The 18711-nt window shown below is 32.8% G+C and overlaps 2 protein-coding genes across 2 annotated transcripts in view; both read left to right on the forward strand.

Moving 5' to 3' along the window:
• Positions 1-5327: 5327 nt before the first annotated feature.
• Positions 5328-14286, forward strand: LOC148312724 (facilitated trehalose transporter Tret1-like). The gene is made up of 8 exons (XM_088274550.1): positions 5328-5463; positions 7074-7229; positions 8083-8285; positions 9798-9984; positions 10553-10843; positions 11978-12081; positions 12590-12701; positions 13211-14286. The coding sequence occupies exons 1-8, from the start codon at positions 5418-5420 to the stop codon at positions 13483-13485; spliced, it is 1374 nt and encodes a 457-aa protein (XP_088130676.1). The 5' UTR covers positions 5328-5417; the 3' UTR covers positions 13486-14286.
• Positions 14287-14497: 211 nt separating this feature from the next.
• The window catches only part of Meltrin (disintegrin and metalloproteinase domain-containing protein meltrin), a 113199-nt gene continuing 108985 nt past the window's right edge, over positions 14498-18711 (forward strand). Inside the window, exon 1 of the mRNA XM_088274582.1 lies at positions 14498-14740. Within this exon, the coding sequence (XP_088130708.1) occupies positions 14644-14740 (97 nt within the window). The 5' untranslated portion in view covers positions 14498-14643. The remainder of the gene's footprint in view (positions 14741-18711) is intronic.

Consider the following 18711-nt stretch of genomic DNA (forward strand, 5'->3'; position numbering starts at 1 on the left):
ATAAGTAAAAATGACTAACCACAAAGTAAATGCTTTAAATATTAATAATATTGAGAATATTAAAAAATACGTATTTAAATTATTTTTACACTCATATTTACTAATTTATGTATTATATAAAACAGAAATATGTATAATTAAGTAAATTAATTTATTTTAAATAAATAAAATATATTATGCATAGTAAAATCTTTTTTATTATTTCTTTCAGGGAATATTAATAGGTTTGCAACATAAGTTTATCCGATGTCAACCTAAAATCGATATTTTTTTGTTGTTGTTTGGGTATAATACTATTCAGTTTTAAACAACTACATAATTTCTTCCAGATATATTTTATTAGACCAGTGACCGAGTTTCGTCGTTACCGACATCATCATAGTGGTAACGACGAAACCCGGTCACTGGTCAAATAAAATATTTGTGGAAAAAAACTACAGGCGGACCTCATCTTTCGCACATTCGACATTCGCACAATTCTCTATTTCGCACAGTTAAAAAATAAATCTTTTTTGGGAATAATGTTTTTTTGCGGTTGTTCCTCTTTCATACTATGAAATGCGTGTGAACCGGGTTCGTACTGTGAAAAGTTTTATGTACGCACTGAATGGATCTTTGTCAAACGGGAGGAATATCTAATTTAACATACTCAACCTATAAAGGATTGTATTAGACTCGTTTTGTGTTTATAACAGCCGATATAATTAATATTTTCATTCATCATTTTCTTTTGGAAAATTCGCCTTCGAAAAAACGTTATTTTCACAAGTTGGCAAAGAATGACGTCACAGAAACGATGGAGTTATTTTAATGCTGGTTTCATTGTTTAATTATTGGCGGCTCTATTTGTTGATGTCTATGGTGCACCCTCCCCCCCCCCCCTCCCCTCATATTTGTATAACACAAATGTTAGTGTAGTGGTAAACAAACAATCCATACTACTACTTTTACAGCTCTATAAACGATAGACAATAAACCATATGACATCATAAAACGTTTGATGATGTAAATTTGATAAAGTATGCGAACGCACGTTTTTCGTTTTATTCAAATATCTAAAGTTTAAACCTTCATATGTCCCTTAGTTCTCTACAGATTTCAATAAGAATGTCACCAATGTCTTGTGAATTTTCATATTAATTTATTAGCCAATAATCACACATCGTGATATTTATCCATTGGGAATAATAAAAATAATAATAATTACAACAAAAATCTAATATAATATTATTTCTAATGGCATTTGTGACATAAGCACCAAAATCACAATCAGATTCTAGTTATAAAATAATTAAAAATCGTAAAGAAAATTTACCTGCGTCCAGATGTCACCAACCGATGGCACTCAAAAATTATTTCACGTCGAAACGAAACATGACTTCCATTTCACACATAACCTCACGCACAAAACGTTTTAATTAAAAAAACTGTTTTGTAATTGAAACCCGCGATTTATTGATAAAACTTTCGTAAAACAATTATCACATTCTCCAAAACACAAAAGAATTGCATACTCTCCAAACATATATTTAGTGTCCTTATGTACATAATGCCTGCTTTTAATTTGGCTATGAACATGGTATTTTCTGCACATTCTTCTATTTGGGTAGTTTTTTTTATTGAAAAATTACTAGCACTTAATCACAACACAAAAAAACGCTTCAACCGGGTTAAAGTAGCACAAAGCACGTGAAATATGTACCTATCTTTACAAAAATGTAATATAGGTACTTATAAAAAGTCACAAATATTCGGAATACACAAAAACTATTTGAATGTCATTCAACACTCACGTAACAACACTTTCCAGTAAGAATAAAAATTAAATAAACCCATCCACGTGTTCGGTTAGATTTGTATAATTCTCGATATGCGCATTTGGCAGCTTGTCACGACGTTTTATAGCAATTTTTAGATCAAAAAATCAACATACACTTCGTTAAAGTCACAATTATTGATGTTCGCTAAATTTTAGGGGTGAAAATTTAAAAAAAGTAGTTGATAAATCCGCAGAATCGTGAAAAAACTGTTGGCAATCTCGTTGAAACTGGTCACGTGGATTGAAAATCACTGTCGATAAAGTAGAGAACTGATATTATGTAATTATATTGCCTCCTTTGACCCATAGGTGTCGCAAGAAGCCGTAATTTTGGCGTTATCTAAAAAATAAATTGCCGCAGTCGAGCTCGACTTGAGAGTCGGTTGAAAGGAAGAGGATGAAGAAATTGCATCGCAAACAGATATTGTATCGCTAAGATATTTGTTTTCAAATTCGCAAATCATAAAAGATTTTAAGCTGCTCAATTTGCGATAACAGGCGTCATCAATTAATTAATGGCACATGTATCGCTCACTCCTTTCAAGAACGTCATAAATCAAAAATCGTCAATTTACAGTTGTGCATGTTTTCGGAATGCCCAGAAAGTGTACTATATCCCAGCAAAAGCGGCATATTTTTAGCTTAATATTTACCCGGTACAGGGCAGAAAGTGTTGTTTTTGCATTTCGAAGAAAATGTATTGTTTAATTTTTTTTTTAAATATACTAAATATTTTTTAAATGAAGAAAAAACCTTCAGGTTTTACCTCAAAAGATCTGTTGCATAGTAAAAAGTTTAATAAGTGGCTTGATATTTATTTTTAATACGTTGCATTATATTTTTAAAATTTAAAAACGCTTTCCTGAAAAATCAAGTTTTTTGATTTATGACGTTCTTGAAAGGAGTGAGCGATATGTTACAATATACAGTATTTGGGTGACTTTGAACGCTGGGTAACTTTAAATAAAATGCAATTATTTAATTTATTGCAAATGCAGTTAGTTAGTGGAATTCCATTTTTAATTTTTGGTAATGTATCCAAAATAAAACCAATTTATTGGATCAAATTTCACATTGATTTTAATTCTCTATTATAAGAGTTTTGATAATGTAAACAAAAACATCGTAATTATTTTGTTCGGTTATTTGATCCTCCTAAAAAATCAAGATTTCTCGCAAATTGTGCAATACCTACATTGTTTGAGACTACATTTTTAAAAATACATTTCGCTCACTTCTTTCAACAACGTCATATATAAAAAAAAACTTGATTTTTCAGGAGATCGTTTTTAAAGTTTAAAAATATATTAAATATATTTTAAATAAATTTTAGCCACTTATTGAACTTTTGACTGTGCAACAGATCTTTTTAGGTAAAACCTGAAGGTTTTTTCTTCATTTGAAAAATATTTAGTAAATTTAAAAAAAAATATTAAACAGTACCTTTTCTTCAAAATGCAAAAACAACACTTTCCTGTAGCGGGTAAATATTTAGTTAAAAATATACCGCCCAAAATGTAATGGGATATCGTACATTTTGTGGGTATTCCGAAAAAAAGCACAACTGAAAATTGATGATTTTTTTTTTATATATGACGTTGTTGAAAGGAGTGAGCGATATGAGTTATACGTTATAAGAAGGTAAAATCTTTTTTTTTTAAAATAAATATTTAATCAAAATTTTAAATCGAAACAAACTTAGGTAATCAATGTCTAACATTGTCTGTGTAGAATGAATTGAACAGTTTTGGATTCCAAACAAAATTAGAATTAAATCATTGTTTTAAAATATTTTAAAATGCACAAAATGTACAAAGGTACCCAGAATGAGTATAATATTATTATATTATTTTTTGACATCTCATCAAAGATGAAGAAGAATATGGAAGTCTGGGCATTTACGGGGCTGACGACCGTCATAGGCTGGTTTAAGTGATCACTTTACACACGTGTAACATTCACCAATTCTACCCATTATCGACAACCACACTACTCAAATTCTTGGAAGTTCTATATATATATGAACCAATTTAGAAACCTTGTTCATGAATCACTAGAACTTCACTAGAGACATCTATTGGTGAGATGTAAAGAAGCTTTTTACTAAGCAGAAACTCTTATATTAGTATGTGAGATCCGAATCCTGGATTATAATCACACACATGAGAAACGCCAGAAAATACCATTTTCGTTTTTATTATTAAGCTTATAATTTGACCAGATAATTTAATAATTTAATAATGTTACACGTGTGTAAAGTGATCACTTAAACCAGCCTATGACGGTCGTCAGCCCCGTAAATGCCCAGACTTCCATATTCTTCTTCATCTTTGATGAGATGTCAAAAAATAATATGAAAATAACTCCTGTAATTGGAGATAATCCAGATTTTGTGAACAAGTATTTGGACACACTCAAAATGTAGTAAATAATATTATTAATCAATGTTATCTTTAAATATTTTTTATGTCACAAAATACCTCGAAGTACTAATGTATTGTATAGCCACTGATAAAAAAATATCCTGTATTTGCGATAAACAGATAAGTGTTAAAATATTACAGATACTTTTGATTAGGTATCAAGATTTTAATCAGTTTTAAAAATATATTAAAGTTGACAGGCAAATAGCGGCAAATCATAAACAATTGAATGGTAAAATTTAGTTTTTCTTTTTCAAAGAAAACGAGAAAAATGTTCTTTGATCTTTGAATTCTTGATAAAAAAAAGTCTTCATTAAAAAAACACGTTTTTCAAAAAATTTTCTTCGCCTTTTAAATCATAATATTTACAATATATTATATTTTACTGATTTTAAACACACACACGCACATACACACATACACACATACATGTGTATATGTGTACCAGGTAAAAACATGTTTTTTTAGACCATTTTTTGGCGCAATGGCAGCGATATCTGTTGAACGTAATAGAAACGCATACTATACTTAAAATTGCTTGTGGTGGACAGCATGCTTATAGACAGTGCTGTCACTCCGTAGATTTTTAATATTTTGATTGCTTCATTGTGAAATTATACGTAAAAGAAATGTGTGCCTTCTATTTTCCATTTAATTTCACTGAGCCGAAGCAACGCGTGTATATTAAAAACGGTTTATCAATCTACGTATATGTATCAGTATGTATTTGTATATGTTAATGAGTAAAATATAAAATTTTATTTCTAAAACCTTATCAAAAAATCCAAACTAAATTAATTTCTGGTTTTCCTTTTAAATCGATTTATAACTATTTTAAAAGATTCGGTTTATCACTCACTGAGTTTTTTCATATCGAATTGATGATCTCAGATAAAACCTACTTATGATCATATTTTTTTCATCTCACGTGAAAAACCCGAATTGAATAACTGGTAAACAAGACTTTCATTTCCTTTAGTATATGTACACATTCGCGCATGTATGTTTTATACGAACCTGCCTGCGTTGGTACATATGTGGATATATCATCAAACAATATCAATTGCAATCTACCGGTGAAAGAGAGCAGTGTTGCGTTTGTCGCTGTATCAAAATATACTTAATCAATGTAAAAAGTGATATACCGAACCATTGTTATTTTTTTGAATAAAAATATGGAAATTGGACAGGAATGGCGGCAATATGTTGCCGCAGGAGCAGGTATGATTTTCTCATTTAATTTTTGATATTTTATTTATTTTGAATCGTGATTTGATGTGTCAACAGACAGTAAATACATGGGAAATTATTGTTTTCCCATTTAATGATTATTCGGTTAATCGAAAAATTATTCATACAAAAAACAATCGGGAAATATCTCCGTTTCTAATATATTAAATTGTCCTTATCAAATCATATACAATACTTAAAGCATCAGACACCTATTTTGAGTTTTTTTAATCGATGTTTTTTTTTTAACATTTTCAACGGTATATTATGCACTTGCGAATAATTTTAATATTAATATAAAATTCTTGCAAAATACCACATTTTAAGTTTATAAATGTAAAAAGGACTTACAACATTTTGAGTGTGTCCAAATACTTGTTCACAAAATCTGGATTATCTCCAATTACAGGAGTTATTTTCATATTATTTTTTGACATCTAAGAGTTTCTGCTCAATAAAAAGCTTCTTTACATCTCACCAATAGATGTCTCTCGTGAAGTTCCAGTGATTCATGAACAAGGTTTCTAAATTGGTTCATATATATAGAACTTCCAAGAATTTGAGTAGTGTGGTCGTCAATAATGGGTAGAATTGGTGAATGTTACACGTGTGTAAAGTGATCACTTAAACCAGCCTATGACGGTCGTCAGCCCCGTAAATGCCCAGACTTCCATATTTTTCTTCATCTTTGATGAGATGTCAAAAAATAATATAAAAAGGACTATTATTTTTTGACATCTCAACATAGATTAATAAAAATATGGAAGTCTGGGCATTTACGGGACTTACGACATGTGTGTGCGTGTGTGTGTAGTAGATATTAATTGCTATAAAGGAATGTAGTTTTCCGCATTTAGATGTACATATTTTATAACACGCATAATTGATCAATAACAATGATAAAGGAAAACTCTTTTAAAAATGGTATAATTAAATACTGATTTTTTTTGTTACTTATGTATTTTATTTCATAAATAATAAAATAAAACACATGCATAAGATTACTTTTGAGTTTACGTAAACACGACTAGTTATGAGAACTACAGATTTATTTACTCTATTTATGACGGTCGTAAGCCCCGTAAATGCCCAGACTTCTATATTCTTCTTCATCTATGTTGAGATGTCAAAAAATAATGTAAAAAATAACAACTTATTGAAGATAATCCAGATTTGTGAACAAGTATTTGGATATACTCAAAATGTACTAAATTTCTGTATTATTATTAAATATTTATACAAATAAATTTTGATAATTTACACAGCGCTTCAAGGGCGCTTTATCATGAATTTACTTACTTATAACCCTTATCCTCACCTAATGGTGCATAGGGCACTGCATCGAATTGACGTAGTGTTTTCTTGATCATTACTTACATGAAGGCAAGGTCTTCAACTCTTGCGCTTCAGGAACCAGACCAGGGTGATATTAAATAAATATTACAGGGTAAAAATCACTAATATTCATTTTCACCCTTCTGGGAATCGAACCCGGGACCTCCAGCACGGTAGCTAAACACGCTGACCATGAATTTACTTATGTAAAATGGGTAGGTACTTTATCTTAAGATATTCTACCTTGATTTTTTATTTTCTTTCAGCAAATTTGGGCATCCTTTCCATAGGAATATGCATGGGATGGACGTCACCAACCATACCCTTGCTCTTTGATAAAGATAAAACCCCATTAGACGAAGTAATAACGGATGACCAAAGTTCCTGGATTGGATCTCTACTGACAGTTGGTGCAGCTGTAAGTAAGTTGCCAGTCTTTAGCCGAGCTACTCGTGGTTCTAATATACCTGAAGGGCCGATCTATGGCAACCCAGAGGGCCTGCCAATATAGGCCGACCATTTGTATTCTGAGAAACCAACTAGTATTTTTCACTCATGAATTACATGAAATTATAGTACCTTTAAACATAAAGAGTAAATCCACTCACGAGTAGGCATAGGCTATAGAATTTAAAAAGTTGGAGCCTGAGTTGGGCCATGATAAGCGGTGTTGCATAATACGTAGCTAGATTTCAGAGTCACTTGGACGCTAGGTAATTTTAATAAAAACTGAAAAACCAACTATTTCTCGACACTTTTCTGAGGTCCCCTGTTATATACAAATGGAGCCCAGATAGATGGTGACTAATATAGGTTTTTCACTTCAAATTTGACATTTTAGAAACTAAATATCGCTAACTCCTTTCAAGAACGTCATAAATCAAAAATCATCCATTTTCAGTTGCGAAAATGTACTATATCCCAGCAAAAGCGGCATATTTTAAACTTAATGTTTACCTGCTACAGGGCAGAAAGTGTTGTTTTTGCATTTTGAAGAAAAGTTATTGTTTAATATTTTTTTTAAATATACTAAATATTTTTCAAATGGAGAAACCCTTCAGGTTTTCCTAAAAAGATCTGTTGCACAGTAAAAAGTTCAATGAGTGGCTTGATATTTATTTTTAATAAATTGTATTACCTTTTTAAACTTTAAAAACGTTCTACTGAAAAATCTAGTTTTTTGATTTATGACATTCTTGAAAGGAGTGAGCGATATATCAAGCATGTTTTATCATTTTTTTTTTTTTTACTCGCTTTTCTTTTCTTTATCTATAGGTCCACTTTATTCTGGAATCTCTACAGACATATTTGGAAGGAAGAAAACACTCATAGCTAGTGGGATCCCTTTGCTGGTTGGATGGATTCTAGTTGCTACAGCCAAACAAGTTGGTCAAATATATGCTGCCAGAGTGTTGTGGGGACTTGCCTTGGGGCAAGTGTTCACCTGCGTTCCCATGTACGTAGGAGAAATAGCGGAGGTAAGGCTGTCATAAGAATCAATGTGTTATTGGAAAATCACAAATTTAGAAGTGATTTAATTCCAATTCATGGAAGTGAAGCGTGAGGTGACCGAATGCAGTCAAATCTTTTAGATGAAAGTGCACCTAAACAATGTATGATAGATGTTCAAATGGTGAACTTAGGAAAGAATGCCAGACTGAGATAAGTAATAATAATAATAATAATAAAACCCTTATCCGCTCCCCAATGGTGCATAGGGCACTGCGTCATATAAACGCAGTGTTATCTTGATCGTTTACACATGAAAGAAAGGTGATCAGCCCTCCGCTTCAGGTACCAGTCCAGGGTAATATTGAATAAATATGACAGTGAAAAAATCACTTTTATTTATTTTTAAGATAAGTAAAATCAATTAAATTAAGAAAGGTGTGTTGAATAAATAAGTGGGGAAAGAATAGTAAAACAAATTTATCAGGCGGATGTAGTTGAAGATACAACCGAGGAAGACCGATGAAAACTTGACATGATCAAGTATGAAATACTTGAAAGTGAGAAGTTGAAGTTATCGGTGGGTATGTATAAGGAGATGAATATTCATAGAAGAGGTAAAGAATATTTGCAATGACAGAGTGGTGTGACATTGGATTCTCACTGCCTACCCCTGTAGTAAGCGACACAATGGTTAGCTACTTAGTTAAGATCTATGGATTTAACGGATAGTTTTTTTATCAAGGTAAAATATAGTTTTACTCGATAGTGATTGTCATGGTGTAAAGACGGATACGTCTCAAAACCGGTAAAGAATAATATCGATGAGTTCAAATCATATTATAAAATATTTTCTTGGATGTTTTTTGCAAATAATTTGTGGCACATTTTACAATATTTATAAAATAAAACTAGACATACATAGTACATGTTTAACTCTGATAATGACAAGGTTCTTGTTGAAACTGATTGGAGAAAAATACCAATAAAAATGTGTTCAAAAAACAAAGCTCCAGTTTTATTTTATAAAGTAAAAATTAATACGTTTAAAAAAAACAGGATGCTACAAATGACTATGATGGTTTAAAATGTGAAGGTTCTCGTTAAGCGCTTTATATAGATATCCTCATATCAGGGTCATGTATTTCGTGGAGATAAATACCACCTTTTGCATTTAATCATGATGGAAGAGATGGAAGGACTGTGAGGAACTGGCAGAAAGCAAACATAGTGGCTGCGCAACATTTTCGACTTTTTTTTTAGATGATAGCAGCATTTGCTTTTTACCTAGCTTATTATGGACAAGGTTTAAAGATAAATTAGTGGGTTTTTGTTTCTTCTAGCTACAAACATGTTAAATTTTCATCTGTGTTGGGACAGTGTGTTAGAACATTAATGACTGCACCGGTATAAGAGGGGTGAAGGAATCATTCTAGACGATACAGGACCGCGAAACCTTTGCCAGAGTGATCGCCAATGCTGGGAGGATCTGACATAAGAGAAAACAAATAGAAGAAGACAGATTCAAAATTTTGTTTCAGGATAATGTGAGAGGTGCATTGGGATCGTTTCTGCAGATATTCCTCGTGCTTGGCTTTTTGCTGGTTTACTCAGTTGGTCCGTTTGTCTCCTACCTCACTCTTAGTATCATCTCCATGGTGCCACCTGTCCTGTTTATGGTCATATTCTGCTTCATGCCTGAGAGCCCCAGTTATCTTGTGAAAAAAGGTATTCTAACATTCATACTACGGTAACAGCTCGTTTTATTAAATTTAAGGGACCAAATTAACTAGAATTTATTTTTAAACCTATGTTTTCATACATAAGTTAATGCATGGCAATGTTTCTAAAGCAATTAGGATTCTCCTTCTTATTTTTTTGTGGCTTTTTCCCTTCTAGGGTGTTTTAGCCAGTGTAACTACCAATTCAATTAATAAAATTTACATCTGAATGTACAAGGGTTTGATATTGTATGATGAAATGCCTAAATGTATGAAGAATGAAGAGTCTGAAAGAATTTAAAAAGAACTGTTTTGTATACTGTAAAAAGATGTAAATATAAATAATAAATATGATGTTAATTAAGTGTAAAAAAGGTTTGTATTAAATGTAATATAAGCCAAGTAAAGAAATAAATAAAAATCTTACACAACTGGAATTTAGTTAGCATAAGATGAAATAAATAAGAAAATTTGCACAGCGCCTTTGAGACAATGTTTCGTTTACATGGTGATTTATAATTTAGCTAAAAATTTTATTATTATGAATAAAAAATTGATTAACCATTTTTTGTTAGGCTATTATGAAGAAGCCACATTAGCTCTACAAAAACTGCGAGGAAAATCTAAGGAAATAGTTGAAGAAGAACTCGCTAATCTTAGAGACAGTCAAATCAACAGCAGCTCCAAAAGAGCGTCCTTCAGTGATCTGTGGACCTCCCGGGCAAACATCAAAGCCATGTACCTCACCTGCGGATTACTGGCCCTTCAACAGTTCAGCGGGATCAATGTTGTCCAGTTTTATATGCAGACTATTTTCGAGAAGACGGGAACGAATTTAGACCCAGAAATATCACCAATTATAATAGGTAAATACAATGTTTGAAGAAATTATATAGAATAATCCAGTGAAACCTTGATGTAATGAATTTCAAGGGGTTTAAAAAAATTGGTATACCAAGTCATTTGTTATATGTATTGAGGTTTGGATGCCTAAAAACCCGTTACAATGAGATTCACCCTCCCATTTGTTGACCTCAAACAAATAAGAGACCAAATATTTTGGTAGTGTAAAGGCAAAGGGGTATATCTGTCTCAGACCAAATTTTACAGGAGAGCAAAAAAAACTTGTGAAATTAAATAATTCATTTGTTCTTTGTATTTTTATATGTACATATCTTTAAAAAACTAAATATGTATTGCAACTACAGCTTTATTCTTTTGCCAGATTATGGAATAGTTTTATTTTAGACATTTTGTGGAACAAACTTAGAAAATGTAAAATTTGACAGATATACCCCTTTGCCTTTATACTACCGATTTGTAACAATAAAAAGACATAAATATTTTTTTTATTATTCTTCTTCTCCGTCTTATTCATCATTACTGAGGGTTGAGACCCTTGTGGAAGTAATGACTCTTTTCCAGTTATCCCTTGAATGCGCTGCACGTAGCGCTCCAACCACTGAGGTGCCTGCAGCTGACTTAACTTGATCAGTCCATCTTGGGGGATCTTCCTCTCCCTCTCTTCCCCTTCAGGCTACCGATCACAACCAGTCATTCCAGGTTATCCTATGTGCCACGCGCAACGTGTCCAAAGAATTGAAGAATCCGTTTTACAGACATTGGCCAGAGTCATGCCATACAAGTGTAGTTCCTGGCGAATGGACTCGTCGGTGTGTCTAGCTGTCCATGAAATTCAGAGCACGCGCCTCCAACACCACATTCCAAAATTGTCAATTTGTCTCTTTTCTGCTGCTTTTATGGTTCATGTTTCAGCAGCATAAAGAAAAATAGAGTGGACCAAACTCCTAACAAGCCTTATCTTGGTTTTGTTTATATTACAGTATTGAGTAAATATCATCCTGGACTTGTGAATCGCGAAACTGATGCATTCACGATAAGCCTCTATGCACCATGGTGTGCGGATAAGGGTTATAAGAATGTGTATTCAATTAATAAATATGATTAATGGTATTATTTAACAATTTATTTTATTACAGGAGTTGTTCAAGTAGTGGCAAGCACTGTGACACCATTTGTCGTGGATAAAGTGGGGAAAAAATGGCTTCTGAAGTTTTCTTCAATTTGCATGGGAATCGCTTTGGTGTGTATTTAAAAAAAAATCTTTTTAACTATCTTCAAGTGTTTTATTTCATGATTTGGCATTAACTTTGTAGAATAACATGACGCTTTAAATATTAAAACAAAATAACTTATGTACTTGTATAATACCAATAGTGCTACATGGCCTGCCCAATTCCACTTTTGTTTTGCGATACTTTAAGCCACATCTTTTATTTTGGTCTTTTCCCTTATCCAAATATTTGTTTTTCAGTCCCTAAGGTATGTGATTAGCATCCTTCTCTCCATTGGTCTTTGTGTTACCTGGAGTTTATATATGATTCGTTTTGTTAAGGTAAATGTCTCAAATCCATATGGGAGTACACATGCATCAAATGTTTTCCTCTTTAGATGGATGGCAATGTGTGGGGATTTTAGGGAATTTGATAATTTACCAAACGCAGCCCATCCTAAAGCTTTCAGTCGTATAGCGCGCTAGACTAACAGGATTATCTTCTTTTAAATAACGTATAATATTTTGTTTTCAACAGACATTACTTGGCGTTTTCTTCATACTTGATTACAATGGCGACCCAGCTATAGAGCACTTATCGTGGCTTCCAATCACTGCTGTGGTTATTTACACAAGCACTTTTTGCGTCGGTAAGACCATATCTGATTTATAAATATACATATATTAGATTTAACATTTTAAGTGCCAGGAAGTATTAGTAAGGCTATTCTCGGTAGGCCGTAACATTTGAGGAAAATTAAAACCTAACAAAATATTTTTCAATTTTGTTTTATTCAAAGTACTTTTTAATTTATTGCAGGATTTTTTTCCTGCAAAAATAAATGCAAAACCCTTGTTCATTATCCAAAATGCGCAATTTAGTAGTGCTAGAGTATTTTTAATATACATATGTTACTTGTAAATATTTTTGAATTCAATGAATACGATAATTAATGAACATTAATATAAAACACTGAAATAAAAATCATTTAGTTTTCAGTAAGTAATAAATAAATTAAGAATATTTTTCACATCACCCGTTGTACCCTCATAATACAATGTTTAAACCTATTTGGGAATAATCTCTGTGGGATATATTTCTCAGCTGTTGACATTCATCTGATAAATATAATAATTTTGTTTCTTATGATATTTTCAGGCTACGGTCCTCTGGCCTGGGCAGTCATTGGAGAACTTCTTCACCCTGACATCAAATATCTCGGCTCGACCATCGCTACATCCTTTACTTGGATCCTGGCATTCCTGATCACCAAGTACTTCGGGGCCATCGGAGATGCTATAGGGATGCATTATCCTTTTTGGATATTCGCTATCATCACCTTCATGGGTTTCTTCTTCGTACAGTTCTTACTTCCCGAAACAAAAGGGAAGAGCTTGCAAGAGATACAAGACATTCTCCATAATAAAAATTAAATAATTTTGTAAAATGTTTATTTTAAGAATCTTCCTAATCTAAAGTTATTTATTATTATCATGTATGGTTAATCTTAATACATTAAAATGTATGATTTATAGGTATTTGGTAGATAGACTGCCTGGATTAATTATGACTTATATTTGTGCATGTTTTTACATATTATTTTTAATTGAGGAATACTTATTGACTTTATTTCGTAAGCTAAGTACTTACTGCTTTATTATGCATTCAAGTAAATTGATCTAAGTCTAAACATAATTGAACTAAACTCTTATGACTCTAAATCAATTTACTTTTATAAAAAATTGGAAACTCAATAATGCAATTTAATTTGGGAATCTTATTCATAATTTTTTTTAAACATTTAATTGAGTTTATATTAAAATTACGTGGGTTGACTTTGTCACTTTTCGCATGCTCATATGTAAATAACAATAATTGTCAAAAATAGTGTTTAAAAAATGACATTTTTTTAATTAAAAGTTGATTAACATTTGAAAATAAAATAGAATTTAAATGTACTTAACTTTAAATAATTATCGTGAGGAGTGTTTTTAAATTATTTTTCATCATAAAAAGTCAATAATACCTCAATATAATAAATAATTAAAAATTAACTAAATATACTATGTAAGTAAGTAAGTAAGTATATACATTTAGACAAGAAAAATCATTGGTATGATAAATGGTTGTTTTAAATCTATACTGACTAAACCAACCTGATTGGTGAGCCAATAACTAACCTCTTTTTAATATGTAGTTTCAGTATGTAAACTATCGATTAAAATATATACTTGAAGGCAAACCAGATTTTTATTTAATTTATTTCATCATATAAGTATGTAAGTATATCATATCTTCGTATACGTTCTGCGCCGGTATTTTACTGTTTCGGACATCTAGCGGAATTACTTACTACAAAATACACAAACGTCAAAGATAGATGTCACTAGCAGTGCTATGATTCATCATTGGCAGGTAAACTGCTAACTTCTTTACCGACAAGTCAGTCAGCGTGCGTCGTTTGTGTCGCGAGGTGGTGTTTTGACAGTGATCTCTTTAGTTATGTCAACAATGAATGATTGAGATATTTATTATTTTTTATATTATCGCGAATGTGAAATTCGCGAGAGTGCTGTGTTTTATTTACTAAAATGGCTGTATGTCATGAATTTAGCATCTGGTGTTTAATAGTTTTGGTTCTCTTATGTATTGGATTTACCCAGCACCAAGTCTTTGCGGAACAGTTGTGTGAGTAATTTATTATTTACGTTTCTGTATATGTGATAAATAAATATGTAAATGTTTATTTGAGTGTTTTGTGCATTTCGACTGAGTTTAAAAACCTTCAATGTCGCTACAAGATCCGTTAAATTTGTGTTTACAATCGACCTTGGTTGTCCAGCATTTCAATTAAAAATACTTAGCTTGTATTTCCAATATTGTACAAAGAATCCTCGAGATAACGACGCCTGTTTATAATAAATAAATGTACGCAAGAAGTAACGTTCATAGTTTTAAGGTTATATTCTTCCAGGATGTTAACCCCTAGGAGTAATATAAATAATTCCCTGGTTAAAAAAATATCTCGTTCTTTACCTCCTTCCTTTGAAATGATCCCGAGAAACTCGTTTATATCATTACAAGTCTATCGTCTTCATCGAGTATTTTATTAATTGATGCTTACAAGATCCAATCGTCGTATTTATAGACAATATTTCTGCATTTAAATAAAATATCTACCATACATTTTCAATAAACAGGAAACCTTATTCATTCTTCGTCGTGTGTAATAAATTAGAGTCTGATTCATATTCTTAGGATACGATGAATGTACTGGATGTAAAACTTGTTGCAGTATTTTTTTTTCTATAGAAGGTGTGCTAAAATAAATAAATTAAGGTCAGTGTCGTATCAATTCGCATCATCGAAAAATCTACATTCTAAACCGGAGACTCCCAAACTTTTGGGCCCATCGCCCTAGGAAATGTTATTATTCGATTACGTATGAATAATTCGTAATGCGATCCCTCAGACGAATGTGTGTCAAAACGGTGATTGATAGATGTTCGAATGATGAAATAAGGAAAGAATGCAAGGCTGAGATAAGCATTATCGATAAAAAAAGAAAGGTGTGTTCAGATGGTTTGGACATGTGGAACGTATGAGTGAGGAAAGAAAGGTTAGACAAATTCATGAGGCGAATGTAGTTGGAAAAAGAAGCAGAGTAAGGCCGAGGAAAACTTGGCACAATCGAGTATGTCAAATACTTGAAAGCGGCCGGGTCAGGAGTCGTAATAATCGTCAGGTATGTATGAGGAGATGCATGAATGTGGAAGAGGCGAATAAGTTTGCAAAGACTGTGTGGTGTGGCGTTCGATTCTTTCTGCCTACCCCTGCGGGGAAGCGGCGTGATGGTTAGTTATAATTCGGTTACCCACTTCTTGATCATCGTACGTACGTTATTTTTTCTATTTCCTCCAAAATTTCCTCCTTAACTTTTTTAGTTCCCTCTTATCCATTTCTAGGAAAAAAGTGGGTCGAAAAAGCCACCCTTTTTTTTACTATTATGTTTTTTTTATCATATTTTGAAATATAATAAATCAGTATAAAACATAAATAAACAATATAAGAAAGAAAAAAAACAAAGGAAGAATGGATATATCTCAAGATCTCATATATCTATTTTTAGTATATATTTTATTAGTTTTCGGCATATCAGAATCATACCCTTACAATATTTTCAAATCGTTGAGCCGTTAGCCGACACACCCACTATTTAAAAAAATTATCGACAAAAAATCGTTGCGTAGCAGTCGTGCTGTCGTAATCGCCAACAGCTGTCGACTGCACGAAATGAGATGTTTGCATTTAAGTGCAGAATGTCCAAACTGCGTCAGTTTGCAGCAGCTGACATCGACTGCTTCAAACTGCTAGTGTATTCCCGCACTTTGTATCCTAAAGATTTAAAACAGTAAACCCTCGATATAACGGACTAATTAAGAAAGAGAGAAAAACACCGTTTTTGCATTGAAAAAATAAGTTTTTCTTCGTAATAATTATATGGTTTTGAGAGGAAAAGAGTTATTGAAAGGTAAAGAGATTTAAAATATTGTAAAAAAAAAATAATTCGATATACTTATATTATTGTAACCGGCGTGGGTTACGTGCGATGACTCTCAAAAATGTACACGCCTGGCCTTCTTCGGAATCTCCCAACTATGCCACCGTTGTAAGGGGTGACGTTCCAGACGGCCCCGCCGTACCGAGTTACCGAGTAAGCTGGATACGGACGGAGGTGAATGGATGTATGAGCCGGGAAGAGCGGGCACTGGACCGACAAGTCAACCTCAATAGCCCTGATAAGGGCTTTCCGAAACTGGTCCGTGAATCGGTATAATGAGGCGAAGCGGTCCAGGCTGGCGGCGCGGCGAGTCGTCCAAGGAGCGGGAGCGGAGAAATGAAACACAGGTTTCAACAGTCACACCAGAACTGGTTTATTATTAGAAAATGCGCCCTCTATATACCCGGCCGTGATCGCGTACCGCCCGACAGTGGGAAAGTACAGCCAATCAGCGGCCGGGGGAGAGAGACAGCCATATCTCTGTCTCTCTCTAATGGGCACCGGACGGGCTACACTTTCATACCGTACCGGTGCCGTTCCAACAGTTCGTTATTACATTACAATTTACAATTTACAAGTTTATTTTATCAGTAATCTATATCAGTAATCTATTTATACAACTTAACATCTAGGCGCATTTATGTATTAACATTGTCTTATTCTTTCTTATATCTAACACATTCTGTAAATACATGAGAAATCGGTAGAATCCATAGAGGCCCTTCTTCGGGCCGCATTCCGACGGGCGACCGTTTCGCTCGCCGCCAGGCGCCTGGAATTCTTTTTCAGGGCCGCCGCACGGGGTGTGCGATCTGTCCGTAACAATTATAAAAAACAAAAAATTATCCAATATAAAAAATCAGGCGAGAACGGATATCGCTCTCCTTTCAAGAACGTCATAAATCAAAAAACTTGATTTTTCAGGAAAATGTTTTTAAAGTTTAAAAATATAATACAATGTATTAAAAATAAATATCAAGACACTTATTGAACTTTTTACTGTGCAGCAGATCTTTTTAGGTAAAACCTGAAGGTTCTTTCTCCATTTGAAAAATATTTAGTATATTTATAAAAATAATTACAACATATCTTTTCTTCAAGATGCAAAAACAACACTTTCCGCCCCGTAGCGGGTAAATATTAAGTTAAATATATGCCGCTTTTGCTGGGATATAGTACATTTTGTGGGCATTCCGAAAACATGCACAACTGAAAATTGACGATTTTTTATTTATGACGTTCTTGAAAGGAGTGAGCGATACGTCACCACTCCGGTGGTCTCCGGTGGAATAAATTCTGTGTTTGCTAATATCACGTTTAAGCCGAAAGTCCGCTAAATAAAAATATGTTGAAAATAAATCAAAAACTTTTTTTCAACATTTTTGAAAACTCTATTTAGATATAAGTAAATAAACCAATACACAAACAAAACTATTTTTTGTCTTCGGACACTCGACGTGAAGTGACTTTGCTAATTGATTTATCGATGCGCTTGCTTTCGGTAATCCTGCTTTGAAAAAGGAATCAAGTTTTATGTATTTTTAAATCAAACACAGATTTTTTGAGTCTACCTAGTTGTATTTTATTAACAAATCAACAAATAAATTAATCAAGTTTTATTTGCACTTTTAAAGTTTTGAGACATAATTTTTTATTATAATGGCCGCTGAAAATTGTTTGCGGCGACACTTTTGAATTGAAGCATGCATAATATTAACAGGACGTTTCTATTTTTTATTTAGATTTGCCTGAAATTTTTGTCCGTCATATCCGAAGTTCGTTAAATGGAGGTCCGTTATCTCGAGGCTTTACTGTACCTGTATGTTTATATGCTATAGGTGTACGGTAGATGGTCCCGGTCAACGACTCGCCGTTAAAAGGGTCGCCAAAAAGAACCTATTTCAAATGAGAAATGTCTCTCTCTTGGTTTAGTGACCCTTTTCAGGTCTAAATAACCGCTCGGGTGAACGCCCTTTTTTCCCAGCATGTAAATTTTTGTTCAGATTGCTTTCGGACACTTGTGCAAAGTTGCCCAACCTCATAAATTATCTGATAACGATAGTATTTTTGCTCGAGGATATATATTTTTTTCGTATTT

The sequence above is a fragment of the Brachycentrus maculatus genome, unplaced genomic scaffold (genome assembly GCF_059751285.1).
Source record: "Brachycentrus maculatus isolate JH-2025_06_01 unplaced genomic scaffold, ASM5975128v1 h1tg000034l, whole genome shotgun sequence".
Taxonomy (NCBI): Eukaryota; Metazoa; Arthropoda; class Insecta; order Trichoptera; family Brachycentridae; genus Brachycentrus; species Brachycentrus maculatus.